Below are 18,296 nucleotides of genomic sequence, written 5' to 3' on the forward strand. Positions count from 1 at the left end.
CCATCTTCATAGCAAGATAGGATCAACTGCATAACACATTCCTTCTAGAGGCCCTGATTCAGCAGAGCACTTAAGCACATATTGAGACCACAGCCTGTCGTGCTGACCAATATTCTGTCTATCAGCCTGTTGTCTCTTATCTTATATTTTACACTGTAAGTTCCTTGTGGTAACGACCATCTTTTTGTCCTATGTTTGTGTAGCATCTAGCACAGTGGGGCCTTGGCCAAGTCATTGATGAAAATATTGACTAGTATCTGTCCTGGGTCAGAACTGTTCAATATTTTCATTAATTACTTGGATAATGGAGTGGAGAGTATGCCTATAAAATTTGCGGGCGACTCCAAGCTGGGAGGGACTTTGAAGGACAGGATTCAAATTCAAAATGATCTTGGCAAATTGGTCTGAAATCAGCAAGATGAAATTCTGGGCTTTATTAACAGGAGTTTTGTATGTAAGACACTGGAGGTAATTGTCCCACTCTGCTCTGCAGTGGTGAGGCCTCAGCTGGAGTGCTGTGTAAATGGAGAGCAACAAAAATGATAAAAAGTTTAGAAACCTTGACCTGTGAGGAAAGGTTAATAAAAACTGGGCATGTTTAGTCTTGAGAAAATAAAAATGAGAGGGGAACTGATCAGTGTTAACATATATTCAGGGATGTTATCAAGAGGACTGTGTGCAATTGTTCTCCACCTCCACTGACGGTAGGCCAAGAGGTAACAGGCTTAATCTGCAGCAAGGAAAATTTAGGTTAGATCCTTTTTAACTATAAGGGTAGTTAAGCACTGGAATAGGCTTCCAATGGAGATTATGGAATTCTCGTCATCCAGTGCATCTCAAACTGGGGTCCCATCCCAAAAGGGAGTCGCAAGCCTATTGTGGGGAGGTTGCGGTATTGCCACCCTTACTTCTGCGCTGTTGCTGGTGGCGGCGCTGCCTTGAGAGCTAGGTGGCATGGTGGTGGTGGGGGTCATCACAGCCTGAAATATTTTCAAAGAGGGTCCCAACAAAAAAAGTTTGAGAACCCTTGACACACACTTGTCGGGCATGGTCTAGGTTTACTTGGTCCTGCCTCAGGGCAAAGGGATGGACTAGATGAGCTCTCAAGATCCCTTCCAGCCCTGGGTGCTGCCACAGTACAAATAATAATTAATCATAATAACTTACTTTAATCATGTGATTAGTCCCAACGGAAGGCTTTACTTACCTAGAGAACTGTGTGCTATTAAGAGTAATTAAACAATTTAAACAAATAGAAATCTTCCATTCCTTAGAAGCCTGCATAGTTTGACGTGTATGCTTTCCACTTTTAGTTTCCTGATGTTTGTAACTCCGAAGGAAATCTTGCTAATATTTTTGTCTCTTCCAGGCTGTTGTTTGGTGGGAGTTTTGGTTTTTGTGGGGATGCACTGTAGAGCTTTGATTCAGCAAGGCACTTGCCTGGCCCTGACTTAAAGCATGTGAAAAAATTAGGCCCATGCTTAAGTACAGGAGCAGAGGAAGCTCCCTAAAAGTGTGGGGGGGCCACCGGCGCCTGAATCCCCCCGCGTCTTCTCTTCTCCCTGAGCCCCTGCTCCGGTGCTGCCTCTTCGCCACCAAGACCCTGCCTCCCACTCGCTCCTCTCTGCCCCTTCTCCCCCTTCCCCCGTTGCTCGCCCCTATGGCTGGTAAAAAGTAATGGGGCCATGGTCCTCTGGCATCCCCTGTTCCGGCATCCCTGCTTTAATACCTTTACTGAATTGGGGCCTAGCTGACTGTGAGTGTGGTGTGGTAAGCCTCTCGTTCATGGTGACTTTGTGTAACGCAGACTCTGTGAATTACTCCCTCTTGTTTAACAGGGGCGGTGTTTGTTTGCCAGTGGCAGTCCGTTCGAGCATGTGGTTTTGAAAGATGGACGATCCTTCAGACCAGGCCAGGGAAACAATGCCTATATTTTTCCAGGTAGTATCGAGAATTCTGTTCTTCCACTTTAAGATTAGATTATTTCAGAGTTATTACTAATACTGCAGCATTGCGTAGAGACTCCAGTCAGGACTGGGGCTCCGTTGTACAGGCACACAGTAAGACACCTTCTCAGCCCTGAAGAGCTTAGTCTAGTTTGAGACAAGACTTAATGAGTACAATAAATAAATGGAGGCCGTTAAGGATATGTGATATGACGAGGATGAGTGATCAGAATATATGGTGACATAGGCTGTCTGTGTGCACAATTAGCAGGTTTCAGTTTGATTACTTTTTAGAAATATAAATAACCAAGGCATATTATTGAAGACATTGCTTCCTTATGGCCACCTGCCAAAGTGTTTGTTTCTTGGCGCGGAGGGGGGGCTTCCATAAAGATGCCGTTCTTCTAATTACTTTTGCACAGATAATAGTGGAAAAGAGGCATCATCGGATAATTTTTTTAAAACAAAACCTGTATTCCCCCCCAAAGTTGCACATTCTGGTATGTTCCTAGGACACCAGTAACTAGTCTTAAGAACTTGTGTTTTAACATTCAACTAAAGTGAACGTATGAACCAAGAGTTTTGCTCATTAACCAAAAAAAATCCAGCGCAGCACTTGAGTGTTCCACTGTCTGTCTCTGCTTATGTAGCAAAATTAGCACTTCTCTCTCTCCTTTGCTGTGAATCTATTGGCACTTAACAGAGGAGGTTAAAAAAATCATATCCATAAATCTGAAACACTTTTTTATGGTTGTCTGCATTTCTTACACCCTGTCAATGATGGGGCTGTGCATTAAAAATGATTTTATCATAATATTATCAATAATTGTATTATAGGTGTGGCTCTGGCTGTAATCCTCAGCGGTGTTCGGCATATTAGTGATAAGGTCTTCCTTGAGGCTGCAAAGGTATGTGTTCAAACATAGATTATGGCTTTTGAAAGGCGAAGTCAGTCCCTTTGACATGATGGGCTGAGTTGGACTGATGAAAAATTTTCCACTTAAATGTTTTTTCAGTAGAAAATTGGGGTTTGATTATCAATATTTTTGGGGGAAATGTCTGCTCATGACAAAAATGTTACTCTATTTTTGGACAAAAAAAATATCTGAAATATGAAATATTTCAAATTGCAAATGCAGCTGCAGTGCCTCATGGGAATTGTAGTTTGGTTACTTTGTGTTCCCATTCTCCTCCATGGACTGTGCTCTCTGGCTGGACTACGTCTCTTGTGATGCACCATAGCCAGGGATTCTGATGATGCACCGCCTCCCTTCTCCAAAGGGGGAGACCATGGTGCATCATGGGAGCTCAATGAGGGAGCTTGGCCCCTGGAGGAGAATGGACACATGGGCCACTGCAGCAGCATTTCCAAATCAAAATATTTAACATTTTTGGCCAAAATATTTTGGTTCTCAAATTTCCAACAAAAAAATTAAATTTTCCACAAAGGTAGGGAAGAACCCCATTTATTGACCAGCTCTAGGGCTGATATTCTTTTATCTCCCTACATTCCCATGTGTAGTCCAACTATATGGACTTGATTCACCAGCAGGAGCCTCTGCACTTTAGGGGGAAAAAATGATCCATAAGATGATTGGATGATATTACTGGGAGAATTTGTAGCCAGGGCTTTTTAGGGTTGCCCGAGGGGAGAGTAGCTACAAGACAGAACAAAGATAGAAAGGAAAAAAGTCTTAAACCCTGAAATACAGTGTGTGTGGTTTTTATTGTGTTTTTTTTCTTTTTTATTGCAAACATAGGAACAAAGGGGCTCTGTCCAATCTTTGTTGTCATTTCAGTTTCGTTCTTTTATTACCGGTACCTTCTGCAGCTTCTTTTCTGTTTTTCCATCTCCCCCATTCCTTTTTATATTTACGTATTTATGTTGTTTTATTTTGATGTGAGTGGAATGATGGGATCCATCATTTTGTGTGTCCATGTTAAATGGGCCAACCCTGCAGTGCAGTGGCTCCCTTGTAATTTACCTATTTACTGTCGTTAACATTGAGATGTTGACACTTCAGCAAAGAAACATCTGACTTCAGCTGAGATGCTAAAAAATCTTAACAACAACAACAATAATAAGGGAGAGGCTTGTTGCTTTGTATACAGATTGCAGCATGCATCTTTATAGTAATTTTTGAGGCTTTGACTGACTTATACCAAGCACTTTTAAAGGTATTTCAGGTAAACTGTACCAGTAAGAACTCTCAAACACATTCCTCTGTTTGCAGCTTAGTGATGCATTGCCTCCTGAGAGGGGTCCATAAATTGCTAATATTTGTTTTTTATACAGGCATTGACAGACCAGTTGACTAATGAGGAACTTGCCCATGGAAGGCTTTATCCACCACTGTCCAACATCAAAGAAGTTTCTATTTGCATTGCTGTTAAAGTAAGTCGATAGTATGCTAAAAGATACACTGTATATTATATAAACTTCCCAAGCTCTATAGCATGATATTTGGGACAAAAAAGAACAGACTAGCGTTCAGGCTGTTGATAAAACTGCAAAGTACTACACTTAGGAAGGAAAAATCAACTGCATAAATATAAAATGGGGAATAGGTGACTAGGCAGCAGTATTGCTGAAAAGGATCTGGGGGTTATAGAGAATCACAAATTGAATATGAGCCAAAAATGTGATGCTGTTGCAAAAAATGTCGTTCTGGAATATAGTAACAGGAGTGTTGTATGTGAGACATAGGAGGTAGTTGTCCCACTCTGCTCTGCACTGGTGAGGCCTCAGCTGGAGTTTTATGCCAGTTTTGGGCATTGCACTTTTAAAAAGATGGTAACAAATTAGAGTCCAGAAGAGAGCAACAGAATAAGAGGTTAAGAAAACCTGACCTATGAGGAAAGGTTGAAAGAAGTGAGAAGGCCGCGCGGGGGCCTGATAAGTCTTCAAATATGTAACAGATTGTTATAATGAGGACAGCGATCAATGGTTCTCCATATCCATCGAGGATAGGACACAAAGCAGTCAGCTTAGTTTGCAGCACGTGAGAGTTAGTTTAGGTTGCATATTAGCAAGAACTTCTAATTATAAGGACAGTAAAGCAATGGAACAGGTTATCTAAGGAGGTTGTGGAATCCCCATCAATACTGGTTTTTAAGACAGGTTAGACAAACACTTCTCAGGGGTGGCTTAAGTATACTTAATCCTGCCCAGAGCGGTGTGATGAGAAAAGACCTCTTGAGGTCCCTACTAGCCCTACATTTTTATGATTCTGCTATAATAAGGGAGATTTATAAAATATTAGTTTATTTATATGCTGGTAATGATCACTAGTCAAAACTTTGTTCCTTTGATTTCTTTGATATCATTCCAGTTCTAGGTTCCTTAAAAGGTTCTGGTCCACATTCTAGTCCTTTTAGGACTTTAGAAATGTTTCTTCCTCTCGCGTAAGCTATTGTAGTTCTGTCCATAAGGGATTCTCTAGCTTTTGAAGCCCAGATTTGAACTCATGGGAACAGAGTAGTTTCAGTCAAGGGCCACCAGCTATGAAAGTCATTGACACCAGAAGTCAAAATGAGCCCTAGCCATACACCCTTTAGGTCATGTTGCAAGATTTTCTTTCAGCATGCCTTTGCCTAACTTATGAGTCGCAGAATGGTCCCATAAGTAACTGGCTTTAATTTGAGACAAGGACGATAGTTTGTCATTCTCCTAGATGGTGTTGATGCTTTATGTAGCTTGTGGCTTCATGGGTGCCCCAGAAGTGTGCATAATGATACTTTATCTGAACATTAGATTTTGCTGTATGGCTGCATTCAAAGTGTGTGTTCCTACCTCAGCTGAAAGGATGTATAGGAAAAATACTTGATTATTGTGTATCAAACATTCTTTAGAACAGTTAATTCCACTGCATAAGATGTCAAAAGTATCGTAGTAATCTTTTTAGTATATAAGATCTTCTGGAATCGCTAATATGAGAGAGAGAATAAAAGTGCCACTTCTTGTATTAAAAATACAAATGTATTCTCCACTTTGAAAAGAACAGAGGTACTAAGGGCCAAATCCTTCCCTTGTCTGCACTTCCCTAGAGAGTGGGGATAGTGGCATATGTATCTTGTGCTCCTCAAATTTTCCTCACCAGGCCACGCGCAATGGAGGGATCCAAGATGGGTGAGCATTCTGCTGCCTTCCAGAAGTAGAGTGCACCCCAGACCTGCACATTGCACATCCTGCAGGTCCGTAGCATATACATAAACAATCTGGGGAGCTGGCCATTACCTTTTGGCTGCCAGCCATGCCTTCTTAGGGACTTCGAGCACCAGCCAATACCTAAGCCAGGCCCCCTTTTACACTCTCTTTTGAGCACTAAAGTGAGATACTGCCCTTTTCCTTGCATGGGGATACTTGTAATAATGAGAGGTAAAAAAACAATCAGGAGTGTGGTTTTTATTTGACACTATCTACTACCCTCGACTAATCCTTTTTTAATACATCTAATTTCACTAGCTTAGCTGAAGATCTCTTCTGTTTTCCTAGTATATCATCCAAAAAAGTATTAACGGGCACAAACTGTACATTGATTTAACTTTTCAGGTTATGGAATTTATGTACGCAAACAACATGGCTTTCCATTACCCTGAACCTGCAGACAAGAACCAATATATACTATCAAAGATTTGGAGCTACGAATACGAATCCTTCATGCCAGACGTGTATGACTGGCCTGTGTCTACGGCAAAGCCGTCTGAAATGCACTGACATACAAAAGATCGCACTCCTCGGGTGCTGTCTTCTACTCTGCAGGGAATCCTTTTCAGACCAATTTACGATAATGACTTTTGCAACTTGTAACTTATTTTCCCTCATTTTGTTGTCTCCCCTCCACCCCCTCATTTTTCTGCGTGACTGATTTTTTCCCATAAGAATCTGATCAACTATACTGGTGATGGCTCACATCACATGAATGGTATAGCTGTCCAAAATTAATTTAAATTACAGTAATGTTGTAACTCAAGTTTAGAGCCCTCCTCACATCAGAGAATTTTTAAATGGTATTTTAGCCATAGACAAATGATAATGAACTGTATTCTCCGTCTCATCATTGCTGATTGCCAAGATATTTGCCTTTGCTTTTTCATAATAAGTCTTCTGTCTAGTTTCTTCATTGTCATCACAAACAATGAATTGTGGCATCACAGAAAGAATCTGTCAAGAAAAAAGGCCAGATGTATCCAAATGGCAGATTCTGTTCCATCTGCAGAACAAAGCTACATGTGTCCAGGTTTCCATGCTTCATTCAGCCACTCTGTTCTGTGGTCTTGCTTTGGAAATTCTTGGCTGTGGGGAGGCCACTGTTGTGTGCACATTTGAAATTTGCAACAATATTTGTACTCTACGGTTTAATCGTTGTATAGAATTTATTATTAGAAACAATTGTGAATTAGTTTGAAAAAAGTTATTCTTGAAAAGTCTGAAAATAATCACATTATAGTGTGGGGGGGGTTATGTAAGCAAAAGAAAGTAAACTATTGCCGATTATTCTACTTTTTGAGATGCAGTTTATAAAGCAGTCTACAGAATCCTTCATAGTGAGTTGTGGAAGCTACGGGTGGTTCAGTTTAGCTGCAGAACTCAGAAATTATCTGCCAAAAGATTTTGGTTTGATTTGTTTTCTTTTTAAGGTTCTGTTACTTTTAAGCAACCCTCTCAGCATGGTGTTCTTCCTAGAACTTACATCCTTTGTTTTCACATGAGGAGTGTGTAGAGCCAGGTGACCCATCACTGAACAGAAGTGACCAAAACAGACCTACTTGGTGCTTTGAACAAAGGTTATTTTCCCTCCTTTTTTCTGTTGCTGATAAAGCTGGAACAGTGGGTGCTGCAGGCAGCTGTTTATATGTGCACTTCCAGTGGTTTGATTGCATGTTTCCTACAGTCTTCACTCGATAGACTCCCAGTAGTTCAGCGTGAATAGAAGACTCGAAAAGTCTGACTTTCAAAAGTTTTCAGTCAATCCCTTGTTCCTCTTCACGCCACAGAATGTGACTTTAATTTAATTTCTATCAAGTTACTCCATATGAAATCAGAAGTTGTGGCCAGATCATTGCTAGGTTAGTTCTTTTTTTTTTCTCATTGAGTCATTCAGGCTTAGCCTCCTGTTGCATTGAAGGCCCTGAATTTGATGTGGATATTATTGTTTGGGTTCCTTCTCATTTCCCTCCCATCTACTGTCTGAGTGAAATCCAGTTCTCTACATTAGTAGACACAGAATGTGGTTATTGCTGGTTGTCTGTGACTTTGTTAAAACCATCCCCTAAGAGCAGGGGTAGCATAAGACTAGACAAAGGGAACCGCATGCTTTACTGGAGTTTTGCTGTGTCAAGAACCAATGGCAGAAATAAATAGGTCTTCTGGCTGAACTGACAGGCTAGAAGCCAAGATCCAGATACATGAATAAATTTATCCATGGCAAATGTATGCACAGCAGGAAGCACAGGCACCATGCCTCCTTGAAGAGGGTGCAGAGCCCTCCATCCTTTTATTGCTTACTCTGTTGTGATTTTAAAACATGGATTGATTGTTTTAATCTTTTTAAGAGCAAAAGGTGAGAGGAAGAAAAGTAGAGTTTGCAGTAGATTTTCAATAGGCGAGGAGAGAAGACTGCTTTTTCCAAATATCTCAGTGATGGAAAAATTACTTGACAATATACTGAGGTTTTGGTAAAATAGAGTGTGGAGGTGGCTCTAAATTCTACATCACTGTGTTTTGTGAATTATGAGGTTTGCAATTTATATATCTATAAAAAAGACCAAGATGGTGTTTTTACAAATAATTCCTTTTCATCTATTTTTGCGATGCTTTGTTTCTAGTGTATTTATAAGTTAATTTAAACTTGAATCTTATTCTGGGATCATTATTTATTTAGTACAGAAAATAACTACCAGGTCTTTTGAAAAACTCAAATCTCACCAAAGCATGAATTGAGAATTAATTATTTGTGTGTAACTGTATTAAAGTAAACGTGCAACAAACATTTCCCCACTCCTTCCAGTGAAAATGTGAATTTAACAAAGAACAAAATAAGCACTCCCTATGTTGCCCTCATGGCATGTGTTGAAGATGAGTCTTCTGTATCCTGGGTCAGCAATGACTGCAGAGACTGTGTGCTCAGCCATTGGGGGAAGGTTGTACCTTGTGACTAAATAGAAACATACATATTTCCATTTATATTTCTCAGAAGAGCTGAGCAGCCACTATTCAAAGTCATTGGGAACTGTACGTACTCTGCATTTCTGAAAATTAGGCCCTTCAAGAGTGGCATTGACTGACCTGCTGCCCTAGGCTGTAAGGATAGCAGTTGATACTGTCAGCCAAAACATAGAAAAAAATTGGCAGGCACTTCCAATAAAGGTGTGGACCAGGTTTCCTGTTTTCGCAAAACATACTCTGTTATTTTCTTGCTGTCCTCCATCTGTAGGAGCCAAGAGCATTACATTGCTCAAAAGTGACTTGTAGTGGCATTGACCAGTTGTGAATGTTTTTGAAACTTTGTTTGAGATACAAGAAGCCACTGAAAAGGAGAGGAGGGAGCATAGTTCTCCTGTCTAAGCCTGTCCCTGTCTATACTACATCTATAACTGAAACAGAAGACATATTTAAAATACGGTTGTTCCCTGATCTGGGTACAGAATGCTTCAAAGTTCTAATGTATGTAGGATCTGACTATGTCTCTGCAACTGGGTAAAGATCATAGAAGTCCAGGGTTTTAACTTAGTTACGAGTACACAGATCTCATCTAACTTGCAACTTGTGACTAGATTTTGTTGTTTAGTTATCACTGGATCATAACTAGGGCCTAAGAGTATACATGTAATTTACCACCGCTGTGTTTTCTATTTGTGACAGAGGTACCAGCTCAGGTAATCCTACTTTGGATGCATTTCACTTTTCCTTTTTATTATTTTTAAATACATGCTGAAAAGGATGAGAGAGATTCCATGCATTATCATATTTAATAAGTTCATTCAAACTACCTAAGAGCATTAATTAAACTATTGAAAATTCACTGATATGTCATCCGGAAAGTAAACCCCATAGAGTTCAGCTTCATATTTTAACATAATTCTGATTTTGCTTTCCAGCCATTATCAAAGGTAGTTATACACATTTATCAATAAAGGAAATGATCTTAATCCAAAGAAAATAAAATTGTATTGCTAGTGTTGCATTCTGTAGCACTGAATGGTGCAGAATAGGCATATGGGTGTCTTTAAAAATCATTTGCTAAGGGCCTGATCCTGTCCTCAATCTGCACACGCTCCCAGTGACTTGTGCACATAGAACAAATGCTTTAACTCTCCTCCACTCCCTGTCCTATATAGTGCTGAGCACTTCTGACAAGGGGCTGAGATGAAGCTGAGGGTGCTGAGCCTCTTCCAGGATTGGTCCCAGTTGTGTTCCCATTCACATCAGTGGGACCAGGGTCAGTCCTTTAGAGAACAAAGGAGGGAAACATCTGTGTTACAAGTGAAAGGAATGTGCGCACACACACAAAAAGTAACTAAGGGAACATGGCCTAACTGTACAAAATATACATGTTGTTTGCAGTGGTGTTTGTAGCTGAGTTGGTCCCAGGATATTAGAGAAAAGGTAGATGAGGTAATATCTTTTATTGAACCAACTTCTGCTGGTGAAAGAGACATGCTTTCGAAGTTACACAGAGTGCTTCAGACCTGAAGATCTCTGTGTAGCTTGAAAGATTGTTGCATTCACCAACAGAAGTTGGTCCAATAAAGTATATATTCAATATATTACCTCACCCATTTTGTCTCCTGAAAATATACTTGCTCAATAAAAAGCATTTGAAAGCTTTGTATAGTCTATACTACTTTTGGCTAACAACTGTGTGTTAAAGCCAAATGTTGTATCCAGTTAATACAAAAGTGTAACTTGCCACATACAATGATGTTGAATGATGTTCTATGCATTTTACAAGCTTTAATGGGAAAATGTTGTAAGTGAAGTATCGTTTCACCTGCATCAGTATTTAATTTGTTTGCCCCAAGCAGATGAATTTGTTCTTTGTACTTTTTCCAGCGTGTTTTTTTCTGTAGGAGGGGGTGAAGTGATTCTTAATCACTAACTCTTTTAGTGTGAAAATATAATGAAGGGATAAAGGACAAGTGCTCCTTTTTTACTAAATAGTAGTCTTGTTCTTTAAGGAATATTACTGTGAGAGAATTGGATTATTGCCAAGTTAACAGTGGCATCATTGCTGTCATACAGATACAGCCATGTATCTCTGCTCAGACTGGATTTTAAGTAGGCACAAAGAAGCAACTATCTCCTTTCATTTAGGGCCTGGTCCTGCTCCCATTACTTTATTGGTGCAGGATCACGCTCTTAATATCATTTCATTTTGTCATCTAGCAGTCTTTTCAGTATGAAATGTGAGAATAAAAAAATTCAGACTGTAATAGTCTCATGATTCTAAATGATACACCAAAGTTTACAAATCATATTGCTCTCTGTTTTTTATATAATGCCCACAACTGCCACAAATGCTGTATTAGAACTTTCACAACATCAATCCTGCCCATTACATCTATTTATTGTACGATGAATGCAGGAGAAAGGAAAAACATCTAACTAGTGAATAATTATTGATTGAACATACAAAAACAGATCTGGGCTTTAATGCCAAACCAGTAGCATCTCCAGCTGAATGCTGTTGTAACATGCCTCTGGTAGAAGAGTCATCTGTCTATAGCTATGTATGTGTCCATCTTGACCTATCTAGGTACTTCTAACATTCATGTCTCCATAATATCTCGGTGCCTACAAATGGGCAGGGTGGCACATATGGGCCTCTTCTTGCTGCTGTTACCTTCTGAAGCACAGTGTTTGGTGCTGATGGAGCCTAGTAGTGCTTATTCTGGAGGGATATGTTTTAGTATCTTCTGATTCAGTGGATCAGAGCTGGAACTCATTTAAAACCTCTGTTCATGGAAGCGTTTTTGACTTGCTAGCAGTCCAAAGCCTATGCACCTATATAAGCACTGGAGGGAATTTAGCATACTGTGTACAGATATTTTTACATGCAGTTCTGTTCTGAAAAATGACTAAGAATGGCCTCATGAGGTTCCATATTTATCTCTCTGACACCAGACCAAATGTGCTCAGTGCACAGGTAGAAAGTTGTTTTTTTCTAGCTACCACCCCTTGCACACACAGCCTGGAAGCTGTGAACTCACATTGCCTTCAACAGGCTTGTACAGGTGTGGCTGACTGGAACTTTTGTACCAGTTGTGTTGCTGATACATAAGATGGAATAGAATCCAGCTCATTTTCTCCTAGCTCCACAACAGAAGTCAGTAGGAGTTTTATCATTGCCTTCAATGGGAGCAGGGATCAAGGCCTCTCATGGGGCACAACTCATTGTGTTATATAGGCACTCAATCGTTTTTTCAGAATTTGGCTCATCTGTCCTTAAAGAAATTACTCTATAACAAAAATGGAAATCAAAATTACTCTCCAGACTAGGGTTCCCATAGATTCAAGTTTTCCCACACATGACCTCTTTTTTGGTCCACTGATCTCCATCCGGGCAGATTTTTTGAAATATGAACAAATGTCCTGTGATTTTTTCCTTGCTCGTCCTTTTTTCAACATAAATTCTGGTAGAACTGCAATTGCTGGTGTGCCCTAATACTGGCATGCATGTTTACTGGTTTGCCACCCTTCTGTGCTGCTGCTGGTGGCAACGCTGCCTTCAGAGCTGGGCAGTCGGAGAGCAGTGACTGCTGTTTGGGTGCCTCGCTCTGAAGGCAGTGCTGCCACCAGCAACAGCATAGAAGTAAGGGTGGCATGGTATTGACTGTTGAGTCGCTGAAAGGGATCCTGCTTGTACAGTACAACTTCAGGCACACATCTTGCAAAGACTTTCATGGCACAACAGGAAGAAGGCAGTAGAAAAGGACTGACTGCATGTAAAAAGGTGCATTTAAATTTGATTTACATTTATTTTTGAGGCCATTACACTTGTTTATAAATGTTAGATATTCAAAGTAAAAAGAAACTGTACTCTCCTTCCCCTGACAGTGTCCTGTATTTGGAACTTAAAATATGGTAACCCTGCTCCAGACTACACACAGTAGATCAGCCTGCTTTTCTGGAACAAAATAAATGGCAAAATTAATGGTTGTTTATTTCTAACATGCTGTAAAGATATCGCTCTATATTGGGAATGCTTGTGTGAACAATTCTAGTCTAGACAAAGGGACTCTTTAGGATGTCAAATTCAATCTAGGATTTGATTTATTTCAGGAGGGTCAGGGGTCAGCTGAAACAAAAATTGTGTTGAAATGTGAATTTTTTTTTCTCCTTTTATAATATTGTACCTGTCCTGGTATGTGTGTTCTGGTCTTCTATTTTCTTAGTAAAACGCATTTTCCTTTGCCCAAATTATGCTTGATTCTGTTTTATTCTTAAAATAATGTATCTGCTCAATATATAGCACTGTCCAAAAGTGATACTAAATTGCTTGAGAGAATCTTGCATTTTTACTCTGTTCTAATGGATTTCAGTGCCAATGTAAGTGAGCAACAATGTCCTACAGCATGTCCTGTGCAAGTATCCCCCATACAGCTATGTCAATGCCCCTCAGTCCTGACCTACAATATTTTTTATTCCAGGCCTTAAAGTAATCGGTTAACGTTTGACCTCAAATATATTCCTGCAGGCATACCTGATCTTCTCTACACTTTCTAGTTGTAGATCTCAAAGAACATTATAAAGGAAGTCAGTATCATTATGCCCACTTTGCAGATGGGGAAACTGAGGCACAAGAGGTGACTTGCCCATGGTCATCCAGCAGGTCAGTGGCAGAGCCAGGAATAGACTCAAAGTCTCTTGAATCTGGTCCAGGGCTCTGATCGCTAGGCCAGGATTAATTTATTATTACAACCCCTGGCTGCTCAAAAGTTCTGGTGACAGTTACAGTTATGTTGCTATACCTACAGCTGCAGAATTCTGCAACATCTGAATCCTAAGATTAGGAGAAAGGACTTCCCCAGGGAATTAACTTCAATAAAAGTTAAAAGCTATAAGATCTTCACAGTTTAAAAATAGTTTACAGAGGTAAAAGCCTTTGTGAGCTTTCCTCAGAAAAGAACATAAAATTCCAGACTATGTAGATATGTACAATCAATACTGTTTGCTTTCAATATACAGTAACAAAAATGTCATCAAGATTCACACAACTGAAAGGTCAGATCTGCAGCAGACTCTGCAGGATAACCATATGGAAGAAGGAATCCTTTTAAACATGGGAAGAGACCCTAATGAAAATTGAGGCAGCTTAAAATTTTATGGACCAACTTCTGTAGTTCTGTTCCACTAAAGCAAATAAGGGGACAGAGTTCTATTAGGGCCAACTCCTGCTCCCCTGTGCAAACCCTAAGTAACCAGCTGAGGCACCCAATAAGTAGAGGGGCATGGAATGGGGTGGTAGGATGCTCAACTTGTAGCCAGTCTTAAAGGGCCAATATACAGAATCTTATTAGCCATCAGCTGTGGAATCATTCAGGCCTCCTTTCACATGAAGCTCCATGTAGTCCAAATGTGCCACTGTGGAACTCTACTGTGTGGTAGTTTTGAGGGGTAGAGTCCAGTGTGGCCTCTCTGCAGCCTTAGTTTTCTTTCTCCTCCTTGTATCCCGAGACTTGCAGTAGACTTACTGTGCTTCTATTTCTTTCTGGGCTTTCTTACTTCCAAGAAGTAGTATGGGGCAGGATGACCTTATAATTTATTTTTTTTACAATTGCTTACTAATAGGTCATTGTTCTTTCCTTCCTTGCATCTCAGAGAATCACTTTCCATATAGTGGTTATAGTATAAAAACAGAGTTTGGGTGTTTGACACTTTCCCAAATCTATAATCTTTTTATTATTATTGATTGATATGCCTGATGCTTTTCTCACAGACTACACAGTCCCTACCCCAATAAGCTTTAGTATAACCAACATAGAGGGATTCAGACACAGAAGGCACACAGGTTGAGTGTCCAGTAATTTTAAAATATTGTCTATTTGGGTTATCATAGAAAGACTGAACAGCAGAAGTGTATTTTATGGGGAATTGGAATAAAAAACAAGAGTGTACAAAGACACAATGAGGGTAAGAAACAACATAGATGAAGGCATAAATATCCAAGAGGAAGGAGAAGCTAGATTAATACTTTGTACCTTCTATAATGCCTTCCAACAAAGTGTTTTCAAGGGATTTATAAGGATTAGATCCTGATAGTCAGAGGAGCTGAACATGCACAGTTAACTTCAGTTGGAGCTGCAGGTGTCTTGTACCTCTGAAAATCCTGTGAATTATAGAACTATTAACCTTATTGTACAACCAGGGTGTAATAAGATGAGGCCCTGAGACATAAACCGTTGGTATCAGAGGCCTGGTGTGAGGCCTGAGGCCTGAACTGAAGTAATGGTCAAGATATTGCTAACATAAAGCAAAGTTAGGCTGTGAGCCAGAGGCAAGAGCATATACACATGTAAGTACTAATAAGATGAATGTATGCCAGGACGGCATCCACATGGATAACAACAGGCAGACCCAGTCTAAAGACAGTATAAAAGGACAATATGATGAATAGATAATATGAAAGGACAATACAATGAATAGACAGTATGATGGATAGACTTATTTGTTCAAACCAATCTGCATCATGAGAAAGGCAACACCATAATGCATAGAGGGGCTGTATCTCAGTGCGTTCAATGATGCAAAACCTGTCTGTACCTGTGTATAAGAATGCATCCCTGAGTGGATGTCTTTGGCCTAGGGAGCAGTGGCAAATCCCGCCACTGACTGAGCCGGTCCATTGTCAGGGGGCACATATTCGTAGTATGTCCTGTAGAGTCTGCAGGAAACTATTACTGTGCTTCGTTTGACAATAAACCTGGCTGGGTGCCTTCGTACCTTATTAGAGTCTGTGGTCATTGGGTGGTTTGCTCAAGATCTGCTGTGCCACCTATCTGCGCAGAGCTGGGACTGCGCGCGCGCACACACACACACACACACACACACAGCTGACTGTTATCATCATTGAATAGAGATGAGCATCACACTGGTGGCATCTGACAACACAGGGAAACAAGCAGAGAGAGTTAAAGGGGCTTGTCCCAGGCTACTTAGTATGTTTGTGGTGCAGCTGAGAATAGAATGTTGATCTTGTTGTGTGCTTTAACTACATAACAATTCTTCCCTCAGAAACAGACGGCATCAGTTACAGGATGGAAGCATTTGCTCCACTCAGGTTTCTCTGGATCACATTTGGTGCTAACTTCTATCGTTTTCCCTTAGTTGACCAATGCTTATCCTGGGACCAATTCAGGGCACCCAGCAATGAGCTGTGCAACTCAATATGTAAAAATGTTTAGAACATTTAAAGTACATAATCATAAATGTCAACTACTGCAGTCACATCAGCACAGCTAAGCATTATGTAATGACTGCTGATTATCCATCCAAATACTACATAGGTCCAAACCTGCTCAGCTTTGAAAAATTAGATAGCAGCAAGCTTGCTCAAATTAGTAACATTGTTCTTTAGATATCCAGCTGCTACCCATCTTGCTTTGATCCCACTAATGTATTCATCTCAGGATGTAATTGTACATAAACAGTATAAAAATGTTTTGAAGCAGTGTTCACCCTGACTTTAGTGTCAGGGATCTTTACTGCTTTTATAAAATAGCTGTATTTAAAATCCTAATGATTTGGAAGTCAGTATCTTTGAGAAACCTCATTCAAAAACTCTCCATTGAACAGTTTATATATAAAGCAAGAAAAATACTTGGAAAATGTTAAAGTAGACTCTTCCGGCATGCTGTTATAATTGGTGAGCCTAAAGCATAGCATAAGTAGCTTTCTTAGTTGTATTTTTGTCTGGAGTTATCTCAATTAAAATTTAACAAAACAGAAATGATGTATAGAAATTGCCATCACCAATGCAGAACATATACAATGAACTATGCAATGAACTGACTAGTATGTATATCACTGCCCAATAGTGGATGAAATCAGAATGGCTTGTTAACATAATGCAGCCTAAGAGTAAAGGTCCTGCATTTTTGGAGCAACAAGCATTTTAGCAATGTCGTCATGAAGTTCTGGTAGATAGCATAACAGGCACTGTCATCATTGCTAAAACAAAACAAAAAGTGTTTTTATCATGGGCTATTAGGGTTACCAACTTTGGTTGGATGAATTTTTGGAGGTTTCATAACACGACATTATCCGTAATTAAAGATTAACATTTACCGTAATTCCTCGAGATTCCACGACAATTCTGGAGGGTTGGCAACTCTATGGGCTATCCTGCTGTAAAATCCTAGTGGAGACAATGCACCTATAGTTTTGCCCTAAAGTAAACCACAATAACTAGATTGTAAACTCTTTGAGGGCAGGGACTTTCTTTTTCTTCTGTGTTTATACAGTGCCTTGCACAACCATGTCTTGGTCCATGACTGGGGCTCCTACCTGCTACGATAATAAACTAGTGAGGTCAACCGCAGGTGGGGGAAGATAGCACTGAATTCACCTAGCTAAATGGTGGTTAAAACCTACCCATGTCTTGTTTCACATGCATCTGATGAAGTGGGTATTCACCCATGAAAGCTTATGCTCCAGTACCTCTTAGTCTATAAGGTGCCACAGAACTCTTTCTTGCTTGTTTCACCTAGGTTTTTTACAGCAAAATAACTATAACTGGTTAGTTGTATGATGGTAAACTCCACCTTTCTGGCAGTAAAGACAAGTCTGGCTGTCCCAGCAGTCCTATGGTACCAGCTATTCCTGCGGCTCTCAGGAGGCTCTCCACGCAGCGCTAAGCGGAACTGCTGCTGTTCTCGTTAGGGCGGGCTGACTGCTCCCAGCCCTTCCCACGGTCATTACAAATCCCCATGGATTTCAGTGGCGGCACCATGAGACCTGGTGTTCACAGCCAACACTGCGGGGCTGCAGCTCAGCCCTCGGGTTTTTGTATCTGAGGAAGGCGGCTAGAGAATCAAATCCTACCGCGGGGAAGTTTATTTCGGCGTCAGAACCCACCCTTGCCCCAGCCGCCACCCACCTACCTCAGTCACTGACCCGCTGTGCCACTCCCCACCCCTGCGCCCCACTCGCTGCCCCTCACCATCACCCCACCCCAGCCGCTGAGCCCCTCCGCCACCCAACTCCCTGACCCTCTCTGTCAGACACCTCCCCGCCCCAGCCACTGACCCACTCCATTGGCTGACGCCCGCTGCCACCCCCACGACCCGCTCCTCGCCCATTGGCTGACTGGGACCCTGCGGCACAAAGCCGGGCGGTACGGCCGCTGC

The 18,296-nt window shown here is 40.8% G+C and overlaps 1 protein-coding gene across 2 annotated transcripts in view; it reads left to right on the forward strand.

Annotated features, from left to right (window-relative positions):
* The window catches only part of ME2 (malic enzyme 2), a 45,918-nt gene extending 36,811 nt beyond the window's left edge, over positions 1–9,107 (forward strand). For both annotated transcript variants that reach the window (XM_045020168.1, XM_045020169.1), the window contains exons 13-16: positions 1,839–1,941; positions 2,784–2,854; positions 4,243–4,341; positions 6,499–9,107. In XM_045020168.1, the coding sequence (XP_044876103.1) occupies positions 1,839–1,941; positions 2,784–2,854; positions 4,243–4,341; positions 6,499–6,663 (438 nt within the window). In that variant the 3' untranslated portion in view covers positions 6,664–9,107. The remainder of the gene's footprint in view (positions 1–1,838; positions 1,942–2,783; positions 2,855–4,242; positions 4,342–6,498) is intronic.
* The last annotated feature ends 9,189 nt before the right edge of the window (positions 9,108–18,296 follow it).

The sequence above is a fragment of the Mauremys mutica genome, chromosome 6 (genome assembly GCF_020497125.1).
Source record: "Mauremys mutica isolate MM-2020 ecotype Southern chromosome 6, ASM2049712v1, whole genome shotgun sequence".
NCBI classification, from domain to species: Eukaryota; Metazoa; Chordata; order Testudines; family Geoemydidae; genus Mauremys; species Mauremys mutica.